Source organism: Electrophorus electricus, chromosome 17 (genome assembly GCF_041902795.1).
Source record: "Electrophorus electricus isolate QZ-2024a chromosome 17, ASM4190279v1, whole genome shotgun sequence".
In the NCBI taxonomy this organism is placed as follows: Eukaryota; Metazoa; Chordata; class Actinopteri; order Gymnotiformes; family Gymnotidae; genus Electrophorus; species Electrophorus electricus.
The window spans coordinates 21,386,481-21,401,060 of NC_137513.1; the positions used below are offsets into that span (position 1 = coordinate 21,386,481).

The following is a 14,580-nucleotide window of genomic DNA, read 5'->3' on the forward strand; positions in this document are numbered from 1 at the left end:
GCTACAGTACAACATCTTTTATTTCTAGACATTTACTTCAAACTTCAGTTAAATTCTCTGAAGGACAAATTACATCAATAAAATGTAACAACTGATCTCACATCGACATGCTGGTCGAAAATGTTAAGCTCTCGGACGACGCTGTGGGAGACGACTGGGGACATCGGTTAGACAATTAAGACCCTTTCCAAAATGATTATGGCGCGTCGGATTATATTGATACGTAATTCTTCGACATCCATTACATCGTAGAAGTAATAGAAATAAAAGCGACCGTGAAATTCAAAATCGTTTAGGTGAGTTTAGCGTCGTTTAAGGCACCCTACCGCGTGCTGATGATCTAAATTTAGAGCCTCCACGGCGCTTTGAGATGTAGGTTAGTGTCGGGATGAACCACTACTGTCTACTCTGGTATGTTCCTCACTCTGAACTTCGTGTGAACTTCTCTGCGTTAGAGACGAGGTTGGGCTTCATTTTACGAACTCAGAAAGTTAAGATGCGCTTGTTTCATCTTATCCGTCCAGCTTTTACAGTGTAGTAACCATGCGCAATACATGCGTAATTCTGACAGTCTTTTCGTGTTTCGGCCGAGACGAACTGTTTGTCTGTCTATCGCGCTGAATTTGTTTCGAAAGTAACTTAATCTTTTGACTAAGTGTTGGTAACCCTTTTATTATTTCACAGGCGTAGCCGATATACCAGTGGTAAGCCAGGGCTATGAAATGTTAAAAGTTTCGTCTGGACTTTATCATCATTCTCCGAGCAGAAGAGACGCGATGCGCCAAGCCCCGGTGTCGCCACTCTACCTAATTATATTACAAAGTCATCAGAATGGGTGGATATCATTTCCGTGCCTAGTGCTCCGTTCTGTTTGTCGTATTGTGAGCTGAAGTTAACGGGTGTTTATCTCGGCTGTACCCCTCCTCTCCTCCACCCTCCAGATGTTTGAGGTGAGCTAGCCACAATGTCGCAGCTGTACTACCGCCGAACCAACAACTCCTCTTACCGGGACCGCATCCCGTTGCGCATTGTGCGCGCCGAGTCGGAGCTCTCGGCCCAGGAGAAGTCGTACCTGAGCGCCGTGGAAAAGGGCGACTACGCCAGCGTGAAGCAAGCCTTGGAGGAGGCTGAGATTTACTTCAAGATCAACATCAACTGCGTCGACCCGCTGGGGCGCACGGCGCTGCTGATCGCCATCGAGAATGAGAACTTGGACATCATCGAGCTGCTACTCAGCTGTAACGCGTACGTGGGAGACGCGCTGCTGCATGCGATCCGCAAGGAGGTGGTGGGCGCCGTGGAGTTGCTCCTGAACCACAAGAAACCCAGCGGGGAGAAACAGGTCAGAGCTTTCGGATACGCACCGTGGTCACACACGGACTGCCATGTAGAGGCTCTTACGTTTACGACTCCTTACGCAATTGTTTCACTCGAGCACAGATTATTAAAGCACTAATGAGCTTTTCTCATAGATAGTAGTATATAAACGCTAAAAACCTTATGTTCTGCTTTTTTTTATTAGTCATGTCTCATCATAATATTGTTTATTATAGGTAACAAAACCTCTTTTAAATGCAGATTTACAAATAAAATATTGTTAGTGATTGTATTTAAATGGATTTAAAATATTACTGAAGTGCTTTTATCACCTTTTAATTTTAAAAAAGGGTATTTTTTTGCGCATGATCTCAGTTACCCTGGCATTGTTTCCTGGATGTTGTCATGTGATTTATATTTGAGAGAGTGCTTTGGATCATCCATTATAAATCCCATTGGATCCTGACCCACAACCCTGCCTGCCTACCACCTATCAGTTACACATCAGCTAAACTACCAAGTGTGTTCATTTCTTTCCTGAGTAACCACACACAACCACACTCAGTAATGGCAGTGCAAATCACAGCTGTCAGACTGTTGTTTCTCCAAATTCAACTCTACAGTGGCTTAAAGACCACCCTCATTTTGATGAATTCACATCCCACTCCTAAACACACACACACACACACACACTTCCCATTAGCAGCTATTGAACTGATGCCATCTAACTTCCACTGGAACGGGCTGTGATACGGTAGAGAGGGTGAGTCTTGGGAAGGGGGGCAGGGAGGATGAGAAGACGTAACCACTGGCTGTTCGGAAGGATGGCAGATGTGATGCCTCCCTGCCGTAATCCACAGCGTGGTCATCCTCAGCTCTCTCCCACTTTTCTGCCTCGCGTACCTGTTCTCGCTGCCCTTTTGAAATGCAAATGACCAAATTAACATGTGTATAGATTATGAGAGAACGGGTCCGTCGTTGGGTGCGCATTGTTTGCTTTGATGGTTCTGCAGTGCCAAGCACCGCGATTCTCACTGGTGCCGTCCGTCACACATCCGATGGGATTTCTCGCGTTGAAGTTGTGGTGTGATCTGGGATGGTGGTCCTAAAATAGGCCCCCATGCCTGCACACCCAGAGAGAATAAACGGGGAGGTTCTAGCCAGTGTGCGTACTTCTAATGGCATTATACTCCCTTCTCTCTTTAGGCCATTTAAAACTGACAACACTCATATCATCCAGTTTACAGCCATCTCCATGTTACAACGTGGCTTCATTCTCTTTTAAGCTATGCTGTTGCGTCACACCGACATGCTAGCTAATCGTACCCAAGATCAGCCTGGCATCTTGGGCATGGTGCACCGCCTGGCATACTCCCCAGTGACTGTTCCTGATCACACCCCCTCTTCCCCTCGCTAGTGAGTTCCACAGGCTTAGCTGAGAAGCATGGATGTCACAGTGTTGATGACTGCCACTCTGGCAAACCCTTCTTAGGGCTCTGTAACGTGCGCACACACACGCTTGCTTGCTTTCATTTTCTCATTTCTTCTTTCTCATTCATTGTCACTTTCTGGTGTTCCTCTCATTCTCTCCCTTCTTTCTCTTCATATTTATATTCACAGAACTTTGCATACACATCACCATTATCTTTTAGGCGTTCCACCAACTTTGAAGGCTGTTATCAAAATAAAGGATCCCATCAGCTTATGTGAATTTTGAACCCTTATGAGGACAGGAATCTTTTTGCCAACTGTTTTCTTTAACAGAACACCTTCTGACAGAAATTCAGAATGTTCTAGGCTTACTGCATATATATCACATCAATCCTTGTCCAATTTCTGATGCTGAATTTGATAAATTGGTAGTACATGTGCTGGCTTTTGAGCCCCGATTGGACTGTCATTGCAGTGTACGATGCGTCCTCATACATGAAAATCTCTTCAGTACATCAGAGCCAGTTACTCAAACAGTGTTGATGGACCTTTTTTTGTGGTCAGTTTTTATCTACGGTCAGTTTTTCGGTTTCTTTTATAATGGTATAAAGGATATGGTTTTGTTATTGGAGCTGATCATATTCCAGGGAAAGCAGAAATCTCGTGGGCTTCCTCCACTGAGAAAGTTAACAGTACATTTAAAATGTCCTTCACCGCAAAACGAAGTGGGAATACCCAAAGATCCTGAGTGGGAATACCTCGACATAACTTTGTGGCAAGCTTTTCACCTTCCTGAACATCTTTTAGACCCGAGCTGGAGCTCTGACTGCTGAAACCACAGGGTGCCGAGACATTTTAAACTCACGGGCATGGCACTTTAGACACACGCGAATGACATTTGAAATAACGTGTGTCCGAACACTACCGGCGTTCCTGAAACCTATGCTAAGAGTTTGTATATAGAAGGACCTCTCCTGACAGCACCGGAGTTCTTTGGCTGTTTTTAACAATCCTTCATAAATTGTTTAGATAAATGAGGAAATATTTACCACTTGCCCTTTTAATCAATATATACACTGAGATTATGTTTTCCTGGTGGCCCCCGAGTTCGCATGACATATGTTACCGTAACTGTCTTTTTAGTGTTTGACCTATAACATGTGGTCACTGATACACTTGGTTCAGTTATTTTTGTAAAGACTTACACAGCAGTGGATTCTAGATCTCCCATTAAGCTGAAAAGTACAATTAATCTTGAATATCTTTACATATGTGTAATAGTTTTGCAAAGAGCATTGCAAATTTCTCAGTGGGACATTTATCGGATGTTTGTCCGTTTTGTTGTTTCCCAGGTGCCCCCTCTCCTGCTGGACAAGCAGTTCTCTGACTTCACCCCCGACATCACACCCATCATCCTTGCGGCCCACACCAACAACTACGAGATCATAAAGCTCCTCGTGCAGAAGGGCGTGTCAGTGCCCCGGCCGCACGAGGTGCGCTGCAACTGCGGGGAGTGCGCGTCCAGCTCCGACGTGGACAGCCTGCGGCACTCGCGCTCGCGCCTCAACATCTACCGGGCGTTGTCCAGCCCCTCGCTCATCGCACTGTCCAGCGAGGACCCCTTCCTCACCGCCTTCCAGCTGAGCTGGGAGCTGCAGGAGCTCAGCAAGGTGGAGAATGAGTTCAAGGCGGAGTACGAGGAGCTGTCGCAGCAGTGCAAGCGCTTCGCCAAGGACCTGCTGGACCAGACGCGCTCGTCGCGCGAGCTGCAGCTCATCCTCAACTTCCGCGACGACCTCAGCCTGCTGCAGGACGAGTCCGGCAAGGACCTGGCGCGCCTCAAACTCGCCATCAAGTACCGGCAGAAGGAGGTGAGGCCGACGCTGTGGGGAGAAGGGGGGGGCGCAGACAGAGGGTGGGGAAAACAGCATAACCTCGGTCCCTTTAGTCAAATACTAGCTCCCGTATCGATCAGCGTTTTGCTTCTTTGTGAAAGGAGCCATTCAAATGTTTGCGTGCGGTCAGAACATTCCTTTTTGATTCTCAAGAGCAACCTCGTGTCACCAGTGACTGTTGGCTGTAGCTGCGCAGGGCGGGCGTTATTTGTACACGGCATTTTCCCGAGTGCTCCCGTAGGGCCGGAGTCTCTGGCTACAGTTTGTTTACGTGTACTCCGAAGGCCAGAGAAGCCAGAGCGAGTTGCCCTGCGCTTTCTTCATTTGATCAACGGCACCTTCAGCCAGCGCTTTCTGACTTATTCCTGTACACGTGCAGGGTCCCGTGAGATGTGCCCTCTCCCGTAGTGTGTGCCGAAAACCGCTGTGGCCGTGCTTCAGGGCTTCTCGGGTTTATTGCCTCATTCCTTTTCATGGAGTATGTTTTAACGTCTGTTTTTCTGTTTGTTTCCTTTTATAGATTTCTTTTGTAAGCCCTTCTAGTTGTAGACCATGACGTCTTCAGTCTTCCCTATTCATAAAGTAGGCGGAAGATCGAATTGTACAACAGTCTGCTTGCATTGTTTGCTGTGTCCCACAAAAGCAGAATGTCCTTTTAATCCTGAGAGGTATCCAGTAGGACTGTAAGGATTCATCCTTCACATTCCTGTTGATCCCGTACGTCTCGGGGAGACACTTTGCACACATTATTTTTGTAATGCAGTTTTCTAAGAGTGGTGCCTGGAACTGTCCCCGTATGACCTTTGTCCAAGGGGGCGTACGTCCACATGCCAGGATTAGCAAAGAGATGTGGATGGAGGCTTTGGGATAGAGATAGCTACCATCTTAGATGAAAAGTAGCAGAAATATTTGAGGGCGTGAGAGAGAGATTTTTATTTATTTATTTTTTTGCTCTCTTCAGTATGATTCATCTTGTATCTGAAAAAGTCCTTGAATTTTTATTGCAATATACAGTTCAGGTGACAGTCTTGATCATGCCGTGTAAGAATCCTTTTTAGCTCCAACACTGATCTTATTATTGAATTTGTTAATTGGATGACGCCATCTAAACTGAGAACATTCTTGCAAATGATAAAAGCCACAGGGTAGGTTTCATTTACTCTGCAGACTGCTCGTTATGACGAATCTCTCCCACGGCATGATAATTCGATTTTGAGATTGGAGGCTCTAATGATGTTTGTTTCCAGTGAATGAGACAGCAGATTACTCATATAATCCCTGCAGTTTTAGGAGCTGAGCATAAGTGACCTTTTCACGACAGCTGCTGATATTGGATTAAAACATTAAGAATTAATCAGCATGCGTGATACGGTGTAGTGTGTTCGTCATTCCCGCTGCAATATTTTGTTCTTTTCCTTGCTGGATTGTGGTTTTAGCATGTTGGGTCATGCATCTGTCATTTCTAAAGAACGCAAGTGACCAGTCGGTTTTTGTGCTATCTGCCTGACCTCTGACCTGTGTGAAGCAAGGACAACAGATGACGTGATGTCAGCGTAAGAAGTGAGGAGCCTGCGGGGTGGGGGGGGTGGGGGGGGGGGGCCAGCTGTAGCAGCCGTTGACTGGCCAGCTCTAATTTCACAACAGTGTTTAAAAGCTAAATGGTGCACAGACCCCGCCGTTAGTGGAGCTGGAGATCGGTGTCGTGGTCACGGCTGGAGCGCTGGACTCTTCTCCTGTTCACTCTGCAAACCAGTGACGTAACCGACCGTTCTGAGCGACACTGCTACATTTTTTTTTATTCTTTTGTACAATCGTCTCCACTTAAACAGGCCTGGCGGTGCGCACTTAAAAGCTCAGCGCTGACCCCGTCAACCGGAGCAGGATCGGCCCGACTCTTAACGAGGATTCATCAGGGCGTAACTCGTTTAGGAGCCCGGCCGTTTCCGCTGGGAGCACAGACACCCGCATAATGACCAGAAAACGAATCTCAAGGGGGGAGAAGAAAGTGAGAAAAAAAGAGACTATAGAGAACAAATGTGATGAGTGCTTGCAATTTCCTCTTCAAAAACACAAGTTCTAAATAACGGTGTTAAAAGAGCGACGTATATATTTTTACAGTTCATGTTTAGGGCTCGCCGCTTGGAAATTGCTATTTGATGTGGAAAAGGAGCCGGGGGGGCGGGGGGGCACTCAGACAGAATGTCAGCAGTAATCCTGGTGGCTCAGCAGGGTTGAGAAGGGTGAAATGAATCAGAAGGGAATCGGAGTAGACAGACAGACCTCCTGCCTCCAGTCCATTACCACTGCATTGCCAGCCTTAATAAACACTATTACACGGGCCGAGCGGACAGCGGGCTTCTCTGCCACTCTCCACGCCACGCTCCAGTATGTCTGGCCCACAGAGATCACTGACTGCGTTCATAGCTGCCGTCGAATCAAAGCATGCAGCCTGCCTCGTTTATTAGAACTGAATACGGTATATTTCAGCATATCCACAGGCCGTAACATCAGTGGTCTATAGTATCCGTGCATGAGTGGTCAGTTTAGACAGACAGGAAGGAGAAAACATTCACATGTAAGGGTTTTTTTTATGTCGGCTGTGTCTCAAAATAAGTATAAAAATTCATTTTGATTATTTTTGCAGACCAACTGAAACTGCCGCATGTGATGATTGTGAACTATATAGCTCGACGATGAACAGTGAAAGGGTAAAGACGCTTGAATATCAGGCGTGTAGATGATCTTGTGTTCCAGGGCATGTCCTAGTCCTCCCGCTGTGTTCGATGCTCACTGCGTTGTCCTTTGGTGCTCAGTTTGTCGCTCAGCCCAACTGCCAGCAGCTGCTGGCGTCACGCTGGTACGACGAGTTCCCCGGCTGGCGCCGCCGCCACTGGGCCGGCAAGCTGGTCACGTGCGTCTTCATCGGCCTCCTCTTCCCCGTCCTGTCGCTCTGCTACCTGGCGGCGCCCAAGAGCCGCTACGGCCTCTTCATCCGCAAGCCCTTCATCAAGTTCATCTGCCACACGGCCTCCTACCTGACCTTCCTCTTCCTCCTGCTGCTCGCCTCGCAGCTTGTTGTCTCCACGGACCCGCGGCGCCAGGGCCCTGCGCCCACGGTCGTGGAGTGGATGATCCTGCCCTGGGTCCTAGGTACGGCCTTCGCTCTCGGCACGTGGCTGGGGACCGGAGCCCTCTCGTGTTCTGCTCGCGCCGATTCGGCAGCTAAGAGGCTAAATTGAGATTTGAGACAACTCTGAATTACGCGGGTGGTTCGCAGGGATTCAAACAGAGGCTGTTGCGTGGGTAAAAATAAATGTATGGCTTTGTAATTCTACGTGTGTGAAGCGCAGCTCTGCTGAGCTCTTCTTCGAGCTCGCTCCTTAGGCGGCCCTGGAGCTTTCAGCAGCGTACAAACGGCTTCGTCTCGTCTTTTGTTCTTTCGGAAATGGCGCCGAGGTAGACGTAGACGCAGACACCTGGCGGACCGCGACGGGGCTCCGACCGTAACCCCGGCGACACGCAGAGCTCTTGTGCGCGTGCTGACCCAGTTGCCTGCTCCGACAGGTTTCATATGGACAGAGATCAAGCAGATGTGGGACGGCGGGTTTCAGGACTACATCCACGACTGGTGGAATCTGATGGACTTTGTCATGAACTCTCTGTACCTGGCGACCATTTCCCTCAAGATGGTCGCGTACTTCAAGGTAACCTTCATCACAGCAGCCACCTTAGAACACCACTGCAAGGTGCCGAGTACAAAAACATACATACTGAAAGGCTGGTGTCCTGGAAACGTATACTGAAAAGCTACACTCAGGTAGAAGTACCTCCCTAGTCACTACAAGACTGTATACTAATTGATGGTTAATTATACTTCAGCTACGTACGACGTGTTCCACTACTAAGAAGCAGAGTAATCATTAACCTCACCTTCTCCCTTTTTTGTGCAGTACAGTGGAAGTAAACCCAGGGAGAGCTGGGAGATGTGGCACCCGACGCTGGTGGCCGAGGCCGTGTTCGCCATCGCCAACATCTTCAGCTCGCTGCGGCTCATCTCGCTGTTCACGGCCAACTCGCATTTGGGCCCGCTCCAGATCTCGCTAGGCCGCATGCTCTTGGACATCCTCAAGTTCCTCTTTATCTACTGCCTGGTCCTGTTGGCCTTTGCCAACGGCCTCAACCAGCTCTACTTTTACTACGAGACGCCAGCGGAGAACCATAACTGCTGCAAGGGCATCCGCTGCGAGAAGCAGAACAACGCCTTTTCCACGTGAGCACACGCACGCGTGTGTGTGTGTGTGTGAGTGTGTGTGAGTGTGTGTGTGAGAGTGTGTGTGTGTGTGAGTGTGTGAGTGTGTGTGTGTGTGTGAGAGTGTGTGTGTGTGTGAGTGTGTGTGTGAGTGTGTGTGTGAGTGTGAGTGTGAGCGTGTGTGTGTGTGTGTGTGTGTGTGTGTGTGAAAGGCAGTGAAGTCAGCCTTTGTTTTCTGTTTCTGACCTCCTCTTTCCTCCCATACTCTCTTCTCTCTTTTGCTATTCCTGCTTTGTCACCTACTTACACATCTAGACACACACACACACACACACACATTTTTCCTAATCTTGGCAGTTCACACACATTTCCGTCCTTATGAAAACATGGAAGAGCTTTGTTTGCAGAACCGCTTTGGTCAGATAAACTCACTTCCCATTACAGTATTACTCCAAACAGTGTGAGCATTGATGACATTTTACACAGAATAATCATCACTGTCTGTTACTACCGGTCATCGCTAACGACCCGACCAGCTCCGAGATGGATGGCAGTATCGGCAGCGTCCCTCACAACCGGGGGATCGACGCTTTCTCCACATCGGTCCGTCCGTCTCCGTCTGCCGCAGTGCAAAGTCGCGTACGTTTCCGAAGTCTTGGTTTGTTTGTTTTTCCCCTTCTCTGCCCTTCAGGTTGTTCGAGACCTTGCAGTCCTTGTTCTGGTCCGTGTTCGGGCTGATCAATCTGCACGTGACCAATGTGGAACCGGATCATAAGTTCACCGAATTTGTGGGAGCCACCATGTTCGGCACGTACAACGTCATCTCCCTGGTGGTGCTCCTCAACATGCTCATCGCCATGATGAACAACTCCTATCAGCACATCGCCGTAAGTGCTGCTTCAGATGGCCTCAGTCAGTAATTCACGGGATTTATTTGTGGTTTTGAGAGAGAGTTCATATCGCAGCCTGATTCATCCTCCGTGCCTGGTGTTTCCCATAGGACCACGCTGACATTGAGTGGAAATTCGCCAGGACTAAATTGTGGATGAGCTATTTCGAAGAAGGAGGCACATTGCCACCGCCTTTCAATATTGTCCCCAGCCCCAAGTCCATATGGTACCTCGTCACGTGGATGAAGATAAACATGTTCAAGGGGAAGTCGAAGAGGACAGAGTCTTTTTGTGTGCTAGGGGTGAGTTCGCTCAGGATGTTTCCATGTCTTCCACAAATATTGTCTTTCCTAAAACCGAATACTTTCGCAATGAACTTTACACGCACGGCTACCGTGAGCTGTAGAACTGACTCCAGAGAGCGACTGGTTTGGATTCTCTGGCTGAATGTAATTCTCTGTGCGGTGCCCTTCTGGTTAATTAGTGATGAGATGTATGTGAGGAGAGTTACCTGCTGGAGTAATTCAATATGGGTCAGCACTGGGAACAGATAAACCTTGTTCTCTGCACTCTTATGTAACCGCAAACAATTAAAGTTTTTAATGACATTACCAAACACTGGAGCCTTAGAAACCTTTATGAACGTCCAGACCATGTAAATGTGAATTGCATGCTGGATTTTCTCTTGCTTTTTCCTCAAAAATAAGAAGAACTGCGAGGCAAACAAACTCCAAAACGTAGCCCCACCGGCCTCCGGCCACATAACGGCCATGCAGGCTGCACGCTGTAAAGCAGACCATCTCAGTTTCACTGAAATCTTTCTGGTTAAATGCTACTGCACCCCCCTGTTCTACTGTCAGACATCCCCATGGAAAGAACATGCAACTAACATGCCCCGTTCCACGCCCTACTGGAGTTTTCCTGACATTTCCTTTTATATATTTCTTTCACTCCAGAGAAGAGCAGCTGAAAAAGTCAGACTCAGCCACCAATATCAGGTCAGTGGAAGCCACTCCCGTCGCTCACAGGCCGGTCTGCAGCTTTCTCCCGCGTGGCCGCAGCTAAGGCACAAGTGTAGACCCGGTCGCTGTGCTGCCGCGTTTACCTTCACTGTCACCTTCTGCATGCAGGAGGTGTTGAGGAACCTGGTGAAAAGGTACGTGGCAGCTATGATCCGAGACGCCAAGACGGAGGAGGGGCTCACAGAGGAGAACTTCAAGGTAATGAGAGACGTTCCCCTAAAAAGAAACTTTTGTAAGTCATTAAGAAAGCTGTTTGCCTCGTAAACTCAAAATTCCACTGTAAGAGCGTTGAGATTTTAGTTGAGCACAAAAGGGAAAACTGACATGGATCCCATTCGGGTGTAAACACGTTCTCAGGCAGAATTCCCATCTCGCAGCTTGGTCAACAGTTGCCTTTCGCTCCACAGGAACTGAAGCAGGATATCTCTAGCTTCCGCTACGAGGTGCTGCGGATGATGAAGGTGAACAAGTCAGGTGTTCCCGGGCCTAAACCGGCTTCAGCTTCCTCGAACGCCTCGCAGCCGGTGCATTTGGTACCGCGGTCTGCAGCGCTGCAGCAGATGTGCTTCCCGGGGAGGTGTGAGGTCATCTCGGGGGAGGAGCCTCCTGGCGGCCTGCCCAATGGCATCGCCATGCCCCTGCCCATCACACCCACCAAGGAGAAAGCCAGGAAGGGCTTTCCTAAGAACCTATCTGACTTTGGCTTGTTCCAGGAGCCCGAGAGATCCAACCACGACTCCAACCCAAGCGACGTCTGCGCGGTCCCGGGAGAATCCGACGTGGAACTGTCTGATTGCAGCATGGAGGAGGAGTGCAAGCAGCCTTTGGCTGAGGCGTACACGGAGGTGGGGAACGTGCCGACGTGCTTGTCCAAAGAAGGAGAGGAAGGAACGGATGATCCGGAAGGAAGATCGGCCACATCTCTGGCCGCGGACCAGACCCGCTCGCTCTCGCCACCAAACACCTAACGTGGGCAAGTTGTGATGAGCAAGATTGCCTTTTTGAGGTCAGAAATGGACCGGTCCCCACATCCGTGCACTGTTGCAGGTTGATGGCTGAGCGGCGCGTGTCAGCTGGCACTTGTCTGACGACGGACACCCTTCCAAAGTCTCAGGGAACAGCCGGAGCCTGTAGCATTCGCCAGCTCTACCATGATGGATGAGGATTCCAATAGTATTCATCACATTTAGCTTCACGACCGACTGCGTTTACCAGTACATGTCTGTGCAGAACAATGGATCCACTAAACATTGGCCTGCTTCTGTTTTTAATCTGTACCTTTTCTTCAGGCTTCATTGTCCAGCAGAATCTTTCTGGCCCGGTTTCCCAAAAGAATCACAGCGTTAAATTCATTTAAACTAGGAGAGGGAGCGTTTGTTGTAATGTTCGCTCCACCTCTCAGAGATGATCTCTGTCTTGCTGTGCTTTTGGGAAACCCGACCCTGGTTTCTAGGAGAGTCTCTACCCACCCACAGTTTTCCATCTTCTAGTGACTTCGGTATTTCCAGTCAGGTAGTGCCGACTTCCAGGCGTAAACGTTTTCAGAGGCAGTCACCTCTCTTCTGCCAACCGTAGCCCGGTAATCACCACTTACACAGAGGACCGATTGCTGCTACCTTAGGGTTGTAACTTGGCATGCTTTGGCTTATTTTAAAGCAATAGCCCATTTGAAATAAAACAGTCTGCACTGCCTGGTTTTTGCACAGTTCCCTCTCCTATCTGACTGTAGAGCAATGAGCATTTACACAGTCACTAAGCAAACCGGATGCACATTTATTTATATAATCTATGCAGTTGATCGGCAGCGAGTATATCAGCTTTACCTGCTGTTGTAGTTTGAAACCCTTGCAAAAGTGGTATGGTTATGCTACTAAACAGCAGTCATGTGTTCCCTAAGCACTAAGCACTAAACTTGTAACATTGTGAATGGTTTATACCTAAACTTTCGGATGGTAATGTGTGCATAATTATAATTATACCTTTGTTTAACATATTGTGCATGACAAATGTGTCACATGTACATTGAAGTATGGTTAATGGAAAATAAACACGTTGTAATGTTAATGTGTGAAACGTTTAAGATTTGTATATATTTTTAACGTATATTTGCTATAGTTATTTTTCAGGCCGTGTAACGATATTTTTCTCATCGTTTTTCTTGCAATAGCGTTCTTCTTTTTCCAACAAAACGCAGAAAAGTACAACAGGTGTGTCATTTGTGAACTAACGCGATTAGGGTGTGAGTTAACGTCTGGTTCCAGGGGCTTGCTACCACCTTGTGGAAGCGGCAAGAACTGCAGCAGAAATGACAGCATGGAAACGCCAGATGTGCGTAATCGCTCCTTAATCCACGCAACGTTTACACGCTTTTGCGATTGTTCCGTGGCAGAGTGACAGGGAAGAGCTAATCTGAGGAAGAGCGCTGATGGTGAAGAGATTTTGGATTCGGGCTCCTTGCGGCTCGGTTAGTGCAGATGCGTAAAAGCTTTCTTGTTCCAGGCGCCGTAAGGCTCAATACGAAATCCCTCCGTGCCACTCAGGTGTTGGCAGCATTTTTAAAGAACTACACTAAAACTCGTTCACACTTTGCTCAAGGTAATAATAATAACGCTTATTATTTGGGATTCTACAGTTTAGAGTTTACAGTTAAAGTTAAGACGGAAGACTACAGAATAATCATTCATTCATTGTAAGGATAGCTCTTTCATTCTTTCGCTGTGTATGTCAAATACTCATCTAACTTTTCAGACTAGCAGCAAACAGCCTGTTTCTTTCCCAGCGTGCGTGTATTAGGTGGGTATTTACTGCTGTTTACTTTTCTCCGTCTCTCCATATAATGAACAGAACAATCGTAAAATCAGAAAGATGGAGGAAGAGAGCGAGAGAAACAGAAACGGAGATAAAGTTCCAGACCTACAAATGCAATTGTGCAACAAAAAAGTACTGTAGATTTATGTTCCAATATATATATATATATATATATATATATATATATATATATATATATATATACACAACACAGTATTCTTTTTATTGTTCAATAAATCTTAGGTCTTCATGTAGCTGGCCGTTTTTGGTTTTTTTCAGATACATTCTTTCTCACGGAGCCTAGACACGTCCATATATTGCTCACATCCATGGTCCTGCCTAATCCCATCTGGAAATCTTTGCAAAGCCTTTAAAACCGAACGACACGTTTTAAATGTGCGTCTACCCCTCGCGCACGTTTGCCAGCCCGAGCCGGGACATTTCTCATGCACGCTGCAGTGAAAAATGGTACCGTGGTTTTGTCACAAGAGGGAGCCCCGTTTTTAGTGCGTCTCACGCGTATACGCCACCCTCAAAGTATAGAGTGAGACAGAGTGTGTGTGTGAGAGAGAGAGAGAGAGAGAGAGAGAGAGAGAGAGAGAGAGAGAGAGAGAGAGAGAGAGAGAGACAGACAGACAAACAGACAGACAGACAGACAGACAGACCTCCCAGCCCTAATGAGAAGACTTGGGGCGCAGTGATTTGTGTTAGTGTTGACACCTGGGGGGCTGTGGAGTTGTGGGGCTCCCGCACGGTGAAGGTTGGCTCCTCCTGCCTTGTATGTCAACCAACTGCCAATGGTGGGGATTTTCTCAGGGGGAAAAGGATTGTCTGTTTTCCTGGCAAACACTCCTGGTGCTAATGACAGATTACCAGACTTGTGGCTGAACAGCAACATTTCTGAGATAACCACAAAATGATTGGAGAACAGTAATGGTTTGAAATATGTTATTAGAAAAATCCTTTTT

At 47.7% G+C, this 14,580-nt stretch overlaps 1 protein-coding gene across 1 annotated transcript; it reads left to right on the forward strand.

The window, feature by feature from the left end:
• Positions 1-480: 480 nt before the first annotated feature.
• trpc4b (transient receptor potential cation channel, subfamily C, member 4b) lies at positions 481-12,862 on the forward strand. Its single transcript, XM_035534213.2, has 11 exons — positions 481-835; positions 942-1,342; positions 4,101-4,619; positions 7,457-7,793; positions 8,208-8,347; positions 8,594-8,913; positions 9,584-9,779; positions 9,893-10,084; positions 10,739-10,780; positions 10,913-11,002; positions 11,212-12,862. Exons 2-11 carry the CDS (start codon positions 965-967, stop codon positions 11,770-11,772), a joined length of 2,775 nt encoding a protein of 924 aa, XP_035390106.1. The 5' UTR covers positions 481-835; positions 942-964; the 3' UTR covers positions 11,773-12,862.
• The last annotated feature ends 1,718 nt before the right edge of the window (positions 12,863-14,580 follow it).